The sequence below is a fragment of the Malania oleifera genome, chromosome 10, assembly GCF_029873635.1.
Source record: "Malania oleifera isolate guangnan ecotype guangnan chromosome 10, ASM2987363v1, whole genome shotgun sequence".
NCBI classification, from domain to species: Eukaryota; Viridiplantae; Streptophyta; class Magnoliopsida; order Santalales; family Ximeniaceae; genus Malania; species Malania oleifera.
Window position 1 is genome coordinate 37346721 of NC_080426.1, and position 8855 is coordinate 37355575.

Sequence of the window (8855 nt, forward strand, 5' to 3'; positions counted from 1 at the left end):
TCCAATTTTCTGCAATATGAGCCCTTCGATCTTCAATTTTTCTCTAATTCTTCAATCTCAATTTTCCTTTAGCCTTCTGCTTTTCTGCTTTGAATCTCAAGCTCTCACAATATTCCTCTTTCCGCTTTTCTCCTTACTCTTTCTTTAGTGAGCAATTCCTTTTTCCCCCAATTTGCCTCGCCAAATTCTCTTTCTAATTTTCTTTACGTGCCTATAGGCATGGGGGAACAATTCAATTAATTCTTATTTAATCAATTAGAATTTGATTTGATCAAGATTGATTGATTAATCAAATTTAAGTTGAATTGATCAATTTATGATAGTCTTAAACTCTAATTTCACATACATGTTTAATTGTACAATTCTCACATGTCTAATTGCATATCATTCAGATTTAAAGATAAAGATGCATGCCCATTCAATTTTTTTTGTTTCATTTTTTCCTTTTTTTTTTTTTTTTTTCATTTTCAATGTATTCAATTTTTCTTCATTTTCCATGTATCCAATTTTTTTCTCTTTTTTTTTTTTCTGTATTTTCATCATTTTATTGGATTAATGAATATTTACACAAATGTGCATAATTCCAAAAAATGAACTAAGAAAACACCCAAATGGGCACTCAAATTAAATAAATTCTGCTATATAAATTTTCGAATAAAATGGGGTGTCTACACATACAATGAGGAAAAAGAGGGGAAAAAAATTGAAGCCAAAAACAGTCTTTAATTTCTAGGAGAGCAGATTTTGTGGGATTGATTTTTCTTTCTTCCCATCAATGTGAGAAAATAAAAATTTTCCTTCTTTCTTTCTCACCAAACATGGTACAAATACCCATATATTATGTGGCAATTGGACTTATAGATGGATGAACAAATAAAATAACATGTTTGAATAATAACTTGAGGGCTTCAAGAAGTCAAATTGAAAGAGATAAGAGTAGCCATGAGATTGCTATAAAAAAAATTCAATGATACAAAGCTGTCTGAGCAACTAGGAAAAAGCAAATTTAGAAAATTATTATTAGAAACATCCCCAAAATCTATGGCTGATTGGCATGAAACAAGTTTTAAGGAACAGGGTCCCAACCTACTCTCCCTCTGCGCAAGGCAAGTTCAATCCTAACATGCACACGACACACCAAATATATATATATATATATAACTAGAAACATGGTAAGGCTGTGTCTGGACATTGCATTTTCAGAAACTTTTTTTTTTTTTAAGAGGAAAAGTCATTATTATTGCATAATTGCATGCATTGTCAACCTAATGTGATTCTTATTTCATGTCACAGAGAGCCAAGACAAAAGGGATTACATCCATGCTAAAGATATGCTTCCCTAAAGTGAAACAACCCAAGTTCTTATAGTTGGTCCATGTAATTAGGGCAAAAAAAAAAAAAAAATGCTTTCTCAGTTGATTGAGGTGTTTCTTGCAACCCCTTTGAAGCTCTTTAGGTTCAATAAATCATACATGAGAATGATACATGGCACGAGCCGTGACAAAATGAACTCAAAAGATAAGAACTCGATGTTTTGGAATCAAAATTATTGCGCGCTAAGTGGCTCAGAAGTAAAGGACTAATAATAGTAATGATAATCAGACAAAGTTTAGTGATACGAGTTTTAAAATAGTCTTTTTTATTCATGTTAATGTTAAGTTTATTTAAAAAAAAGTAATAGTGCTAACAGAGCTTGCTGTTTTAACCCACAAAATCACCAAAAGATTTTCAGCTGTACTGAGACCTCATGAGAGCACACAGCAAGGCACCAGATTTTTTTTTTCTTTTTTTTTTTTGTGCAGATACAAACAAACTCATCCCTCGCAATTCATATTTTAGTTTAATGAGAAATGGGATGTCGCAAGTTTCCCATAAACCCTAGAATTGAAAATTGGAGGATGGACATGGTTTCTCTTCTTCAATGAAGAGGCAGGCATTGGGGAAGGAAAACAGTAGCAAGTAATAATCGAAAACACAGCCCTTTCATTTTTTGTCACTGTTCAGCTCTAGCCTTGGGAAGAAGAAAAAGGATATAAATTTTAAAAAACTAAAACAAATGGGGAAAGAACCAAAAGAGAAGGAGAGCTCTTGATGGTTTGCAAATCTAGGATTTCCACCAAGACTGATGGGTCACTCTGCAATTCAATTTCAGCCCACTGCCATTTCTACTGAATCCAGGGTTTTTACTCGCGACCCAGTCCCTCAAATTTGACAAAATTAGTCTTTAGCCCCTTGGCTCCTCGCCCCACTGGAAACCCAACTTTACTTCTCAGTAATTTCCAAAGGTACCCCGAAAAGGGCAAAAAAAAAAAAACCCATAAATTTCTTTCAGAGTGAGCATCCAATTCAAATAACAAGCAAGTATAGTTAACATTTCTGGGAAACAGGGCATACATATAATGGTAAAAACATATGTTAAAAGAACTTCAAAAGAAAAAGACAGCGAAAGCAATTAAGCAGGGGCCCCTCCTCTGCCATGCCACTCTTTCTTACTCTGTAATGAAGTAACCATTTAGCAATTTGAATTGACAAAACTGAATCCTTTGATATAAGAGGGAAAGAGAGAGAAAGAGGGCTGCCTCTACAAAATTGGGAGGTTTCTCTTTTTAATCCCTAAAATGTCCTTGGTAAAATAATGAAATCCCAAAAACATCCCCACCTCCCTTACCCGATCCTTTCTCTCTCTAACATCACTGCCCCGTGCACTCGCTTAATAAAAAGGCGACCGGTGAGGAGTCCTCTTCCGCCGGTTCCCCATGACAGCCCTCGTTTCCGCCTCCGCCTCCGCCTCCTCCGCCGCCGCCGCCGCCTCAGTCACCGGCAAGCAAACCGGTCTGGGCCGGCACGCCGCTCTGTGAACCGGAACGCTACTGCGTTTCTTCCTGACAATTTCGGTGGTCGCAGTGCAAGCAAGGGTTTTGCACCAAACCCCACCGCTGCCACCTGACTCGGAGGAGGTCCGGACCGAAGTGGATTGGTCGAGGACCGAGTCGGGGGTCATCTGATCGTCGTCGAGGTCGCAGAACATGTCCCGTCCGGCAGGTTCAGACAAGGGAAGGCACTCGCAGTCGAACAGGTACCGGGAGAGCCCACCTTCTGTTCTTATGAGATGATGAATCTGCAAAAAGAGAAAAGAGGAGACCCAGATGAGAAAAAGTGGAGACACAGAATCGATAATGGTGAAGGTAGGGTTTTGAGTGGTGGGAGTGGGACCTTGCAGGAGATAGAGCAGAAGAGGTATTGGTCCTGCAGGCCTCTGTCGCAGGTGTAGCAGATGTTGCCGGAGCCTCTGCAAGAACGAGTCTGTGGCCTTTGATTTAAAAACACCACTTTTGCACTGTTGGTCGTGTAAGCCTGTGAAAAAAGAGAGAGAGAGAGAGAGAGAGAGAGAGAGAGAGAGAGAGAGAGAGAGAGCAGAACGAAGCCCAGATAAGATTTTTCAAGCAAAACGGAACAAAAAGCTGCAAATGTAGAATTGAAATTCAAACCGGCCAGGGGTGCGCTAATTTTGTTTTTGGAAATTTTCTGTTTTGTTTGAACTTAATTTGAGGCTTTTGAATTAATGATATATACATACTTGAACAAAAGCACAATCCATGAGCTTCTCAGCGTCGTCCAAACGGATAACATCATGGTAAACATATCTTCTAATCTGAGGGAGAATTGAAGCAAATTAACATTCATAACAGATAAAAAAAACAAATAAAAGGGAGACGAATTGAAGTAGCCATGAATTGTGGGGTTTGGTGAATTAAAGAGAAATTAACCTGTAAGAGGCGGTGAGAGCGGTGAAGGGAGAGACAGTGAGGGCAGATACTGGTGCAACAATCCAAGCAGAAGATGTTCTTTTCGTTCTTCTTCGCGTACTCATGAATTATGCAGGCGTTGAAGAACTTCTCCTTGAGCAGGACTTGCAGCCAGTGAGGATGTTGTTGAGAAACCAGCTGCTGAAAAATTTACAAAAATTCAATTACACAGAATTTGAGAGAGAGAGAGAGAGAGAGAGAGAGAGAGAGAGAGAGACCCACCATGGTAAGTGCTTTGAATTGTGATGAGGGAGAAGGAAGAGGGAGGGGTAGTCTGCGTTTATGAAGGAGGTGTTGCAGTCATCAGCAGAGATTCCAGAGGGGGGAGAGAGAGGGAAAAGTAGGGAGGGAGAAGAATGCGTAGTGCGAGAAAAGAGAAACGGCGCCTGCGACTGCAACTACTGTTACTGTTACCAATGAAAGAACAGCAGGAGTGGGAGAGGGTGGCCTCATTTAAAGAAGAGTATTGTAAACAAGGAAGCTTTATTAATATATAATATATATATATATATATATATTTATTAAGACAAGAAAAGGAGAAACAATAATTAATAATTAATAATTAAAATGCGAATTCTGAAAACTCAAATCAAATATTTAAATCCTTTCCTTTTGAATTACAACTCAGTACCCCAAAAGGCCAAAACCCTACTGCCCCTCTCTCTCTCTCTCTCTCGTGCTAAATGACAAGAACAGAGGCGGTGAGTTTTCTCGTTCTCGGTGAAACAGGTAAAATTTTAAAATAAAATAAAATAAAAAAATTGGGAATTGGGAGGAAGGAATTAGGGTTTTTAGAAGTGACCCCTTTTTCAAATGACAGGAGTAGGCATCATCTTCGTACAATATTCTCAAAACCCTACACATAAATCAGTGGAGAACCCGTCCTTCGCTGCACTCCCCCAACGCGCCTCCATCAAAACCCAGGCCCTTCCCGCAGCCGCTCCATGGCCGCCGCCCTCTCATTCCCCCTCACCGTCCGCAGCCCACTCGTTGATGGAAACCACTGCGCGCACCCACTTGGCATGTATAAGACCAGAGGTATGTGTAATTACAAATCAAACTATGGAAACAAAAACAGACTAGAGAGAAGTCAGAATTTTAATTTTCCATACCAGTACCAGCATAGGTATTTCCCTTTGTCCATGGTAGGTGTGGGCTACAATGTGGGAAAATTCAAATCTTACAGCGGGTTCATTCTGTTTTCTCTTCTTTAATTTTTATTTTTTTTCCCTACAGGCTTACACGACCAACAGTGGTGTTGACTCGTGCAGAGGCTCCTGCAACACCTGCGACAGAGGCCTGCAGAAATGCCTCTTCTTGTCTGAAACTGCCGGCCGGGAGATGTTTTTTCCGATCCCGACGACAATACCCACTGACTCGATCCTCGAAGAATCCGCTTCGGCCCGGACCTCTTCCGAGTGAGGTGGCAGCGTGGGGTTTGGTGCAGAAGCCTAGCCCGCACTGCAACAACAGGAAGAAACGCGCGTTCCGCTTGACAGAGCCGCTCTCCGGCCCGGATCGGTGTGCTCGCCGGTGACGGTGGCGGCGGCCATGGGAAACCGGCGGAAGGTGGGGATATTCTTGGGGTTTCGTTGTTTTTTACAAACCTCCCAATTCTATCTCTCTTCTCCCTCCTATATCAAAGCATCGAGAGTTCATCAATTCAAATTGCTAAATTGTTTACTTTCTTCATTACAGAGTTAGAAAGAGTGGCACGGCAAGGGGAGGCCTGCTTTATTGCTTTAATTGTCTGCCCTGTTTTCCGGAAATATAAAATATACTGGCTTGTTGCTTGAAATTGGAAGGTCTATATGTGATCAAATTTTCAAAGTTCTTGCTCAATTCTGTCAATAAAATGTATAGGTTTTTTTTCAGTATTGAGATGTTAAATTGGGTTTCCAGTGGGGAGAGAGGAGCCAACGGGCTAAAGACTAAAGTTGTCAAATTTGGGGGACTGGGTTGTGAGTAAAAACCCTAGATTCAATAGAAATAGCAGTGGGCTGAAATTGAATTACAGAGTGACCCATCAGTCTTGGTGGAAATCCTAGATTTGCAAACCGTCAAGAGCTCCCCTTCTCTTTTGTTTCTTTCCCCATTTGTTTTAGTTTTTTAAAATATGAATCTTTTTTCTTCTTCCCAAGGCCAGAACTGAATAGTGACAAAAAATGGAAAGGCTGTATTTTCAATTACTTTACAATTGTTTTCATTCCCCAATGCCTGCCTCTTCCATTGAAGAAGAGCAACTGTCTCCATGCTCCAAATTTTCAATTATAGGGTTTATGGGAAACTTGCAACATCTCCTTTATAATTAAATTAAAACATGAACTGGTGATGGGTAAGTTTGTAACTGCACCCAAAAAAAAAAAAATCTGGTGCCTGGATGTGTGCTCTCATGAGTTCTCAGTACTGCTGAATCCTCCGGTGATTTTCTGGGTCAAATCAGTAAGCTTGTTTGCACTATTAATTTTTTAAAAAATAAACTCAGCATCAACATGAATGAAAAAAAGACTATTTTAAAACTCGAATCACTAAACTTTGCCCATTACTTTATCCAATTATCATTACCATTATTAGTCGGTTACTTCCTAGCCACCACAAAAGCCCAATCAAATGCACAATTGACTCAAGTTCGCACTGTTAAGTTCATTTCCCATAACATATATCATTCTCATGTACTGATTTATTGAAACCTAAAGAGCTTCAAAGGGGTTGCAAGGGACACCTCAATCAACTGAGAAAGCATTTTTTTTTAGCCCTAATTACATGGATCAACTATAACAAATTGGGTTGTTTCACTTTAGGGTAGCATATCTTTAGTTTGGACGTAATCCCTTTTGTCTTGGCTCCCTGTGACATGAAATAAAATCACCTTAGGTTGACAATGCATGCAATTATGCAAATTTTAGTCAAAACCATTTCTTAAAAAATGAATGTGATGTCCTGAAACAAGCTTACCTTCTTTCTAGTTTTATATATATATTTGCTCTGTCATGTGCATGGTAGGATTGAGCCCGCGTTGTGTAGAGGCAGAGTAGGTTGAGATCCTGTTCCTTAAAACTTGTTTCATGCCAATCAACCATAGATTTTGGGGATGTTTCTAATAATAATTTTCTAAATTTGCTTTTTTTCAAGTTGCTCAGACAGCTTTGTATTATTGAAAATTTTTTATAGCAATCTCATGGCTACTCTTATCTCTTTCAATTTGACTTCTTGAAGCCCTCAAGTTACTATTCAAATATGTTTTTTTATTTGTGCATCAATCTGTAAGTCCAATCACCATATATTATTTGGGTTTTTAGACCATGTCTGGTAAGAAAGGCTCGCATGTACAGGAAGAAAGAAAAATCATTCCCCTCAAAATCAGCTCTCTTGTAAATTAAAGACTGTTTTTGAATTCACCTTTTTCTTTTCCTTTGTTTCTCTCATTGCGTCTTAATCTTCTGAGCTATCAAACAGAATGTCTAGTAATATATATAGATATATTATGCTGTACATATCTTTCCACACCTTTATGTATTTGTCATAACTGATTATCTCTAAGTGCTCTTGATAAATGATTGTGCGAAACAGTCTCTTGACATGGATGAAAAGAAATAGAGTTCTTAGCTGAAATTGTATTGTTCCAATTCAAATTAAGTAATCTTGAGTCTCAAATTAGTGTTAGAGTGCCTTCCCACATGTATTAACTTAAAATAAAAAATGATAAGATCAAATGGCATCCACCTATGATGAAAAATACGTTTCAAGGAAAGCCTATGTATTTTTAACGGCAAAATATCACTCTTGTCTTTATAAGAAAATTTTGTAGAGTGACCCATTAAACAAGTTGAGTATAAGAATAAAAATATTCATTAAAAGAAAAGATAAATTCAGCTCTCTCTCTCTCAACTTTGACCAACTTTTACCATAATAATAAGAAACTTACCCTACAAAGAGAATAGAAAACCCTAAGAGCCGACCTATCTTACAAAAATTTGGGCGCTATCATGAGAAAGTTAAAAGAAAAAAATAATTCACTAATACTATCCAATAGAAAGGGCCAAAAGTTAAAACCTAGAAAATTATTTTTTACCCTTTGGTTTCTCACAATACCTTAATTAGTACCCATTCTCAAAATGTTGGCATCCTAAAGCAAAAATACTAGGCAAATTTGTTTGTGTACCAAATGACATAAGGCTAGCAAGGCACCACACCAAGTGCTGCACAAAAAATAGATCTACTTGCCCAACATTAGGGGTGGCAAAATGGATTAACAGGTCGGGTTCGGATATGTCATAAACGGGTTGGGGTTAAACGGGTTCGGATTCAGATTCGAGTTGACCCATTTATTAATGGGTGACTAATAGGTAAACCAAAACTTGTTTGTTTAATAAACGGATCGCCCATTTAAAATGTGAATTTTAATTTTAAACTTTTTAAAATATTTCATATAAATGACAATTTTAAAAAAAATGCACTCCGGGGGAAGAGGGTGAAGGTCATGAGCCAATCTGCCCAGCCAACTACCGTATAGGTAAAGCACCGTAGCAGGGGGAGGGCCAGAGGGGGGTGAAGGTTGTGAGGCTACCGTCTAGGTAGCACTTTAACAGGGTCTTGAGTGCAAAAGTAGTGAGGGTGACTGGGTGAGGTTGTTCGACGTTTGTGGTTGTGAGGTCTTTTAGCACCAGAAGAGTCCATGGGTAGGCTTGATACACATAAATGAGCACCAACTTGACCCAAAAGTTTAAGCCTATTGCGTCTTGGGCACAACCATATATATAAGCACCCATCTTCCACTCAAATTTTTCAATGTGGGACAAACTCACAAGTGGAATTTTCAACAAGGCCATGCCCAAATTTGTGAGTTCCAACTGTTCCCCCTTGAACGGAAACTGTCTCTCTTATAAGGGTAAAAATTCAATTCCTCAACAGTTGCTCAAGTGGGTTTTACCACTGGCGCCTTACGTGTATCGAATTGCATTCTATGAGCCTCCAAACCAATCCTACCTCTCACGTCTTGACTCTATTCAAATCCATCTCCAGCCTAGATGATTTTTATTGACCTTAGCC

The 8855-nt window shown here is 38.9% G+C and overlaps 2 protein-coding genes across 4 annotated transcripts; one reads left to right on the plus strand and one right to left on the minus strand.

The window, feature by feature from the left end:
• Window positions 1-2447: 2447 nt before the first annotated feature.
• On the minus strand, window positions 2448-4291 carry LOC131166880 (protein RGF1 INDUCIBLE TRANSCRIPTION FACTOR 1). Of its 2 annotated transcripts, none has more exons than XM_058125497.1 (5): window positions 4029-4291; window positions 3768-3944; window positions 3578-3652; window positions 3214-3354; window positions 2448-3118 (listed from the first exon to the last, which is right to left on the minus strand). In XM_058125497.1, the coding sequence occupies exons 1-5, from the start codon at window positions 4029-4031 to the stop codon at window positions 2711-2713; spliced, it is 804 nt and encodes a 267-aa protein (XP_057981480.1). In that variant the 5' UTR covers window positions 4032-4291; the 3' UTR covers window positions 2448-2710. The 2 variants fall into 2 exon arrangements, with proteins under 2 accessions (XP_057981480.1, XP_057981479.1); XM_058125496.1 differs by having other exon boundaries at window positions 3768-3947.
• A 172-nt stretch (window positions 4292-4463) lies between these two features.
• On the plus strand, window positions 4464-5677 carry LOC131166037 (uncharacterized). Of its 2 annotated transcripts, XR_009139717.1 has the most exons (4): window positions 4464-4535; window positions 4627-4844; window positions 5043-5375; window positions 5505-5677. XR_009139717.1 is itself a non-coding variant. In XM_058124258.1 (3 exons), exons 1-3 carry the CDS (start codon window positions 4490-4492, stop codon window positions 5226-5228), a joined length of 450 nt encoding a protein of 149 aa, XP_057980241.1. In that variant the 5' UTR covers window positions 4464-4489; the 3' UTR covers window positions 5229-5677. The 2 variants fall into 2 exon arrangements, 1 of the variants encoding a protein (XP_057980241.1); XM_058124258.1 differs by having other exon boundaries at window positions 5043-5677.
• The last annotated feature ends 3178 nt before the right edge of the window (window positions 5678-8855 follow it).

What these genes read in the sequence shown, in the direction of transcription:
- LOC131166880 (XM_058125496.1), bottom strand. An exon ending in TGGATTGTGCTTTTGTTCAA is followed by an intron (nt 3,355 to 3,577) that starts GTATGTATATAT and finishes CTTTTTTCACAG; the next exon opens with GCTTACACGACCAACAGTGC. An exon ending in TCTGCTCTATCTCCTGCAAG is followed by an intron (nt 3,119 to 3,213) that starts GTCCCACTCCCA and finishes CTCTTTTTGCAG; the next exon opens with ATTCATCATCTCATAAGAAC.
- LOC131166037 (XM_058124258.1), top strand. Translation starts at nt 4,490, where the DNA reads ATGACAAGAACAGAGGCGGTGAGTTTTCTCGTTCTCGGTGAAACAG. An exon ending in TCTCGTTCTCGGTGAAACAG is followed by an intron (nt 4,536 to 4,626) that starts GTAAAATTTTAA and finishes TTCAAATGACAG; the next exon opens with GAGTAGGCATCATCTTCGTA. An exon ending in TGGCATGTATAAGACCAGAG is followed by an intron (nt 4,845 to 5,042) that starts GTATGTGTAATT and finishes TTTTCCCTACAG; the next exon opens with GCTTACACGACCAACAGTGG.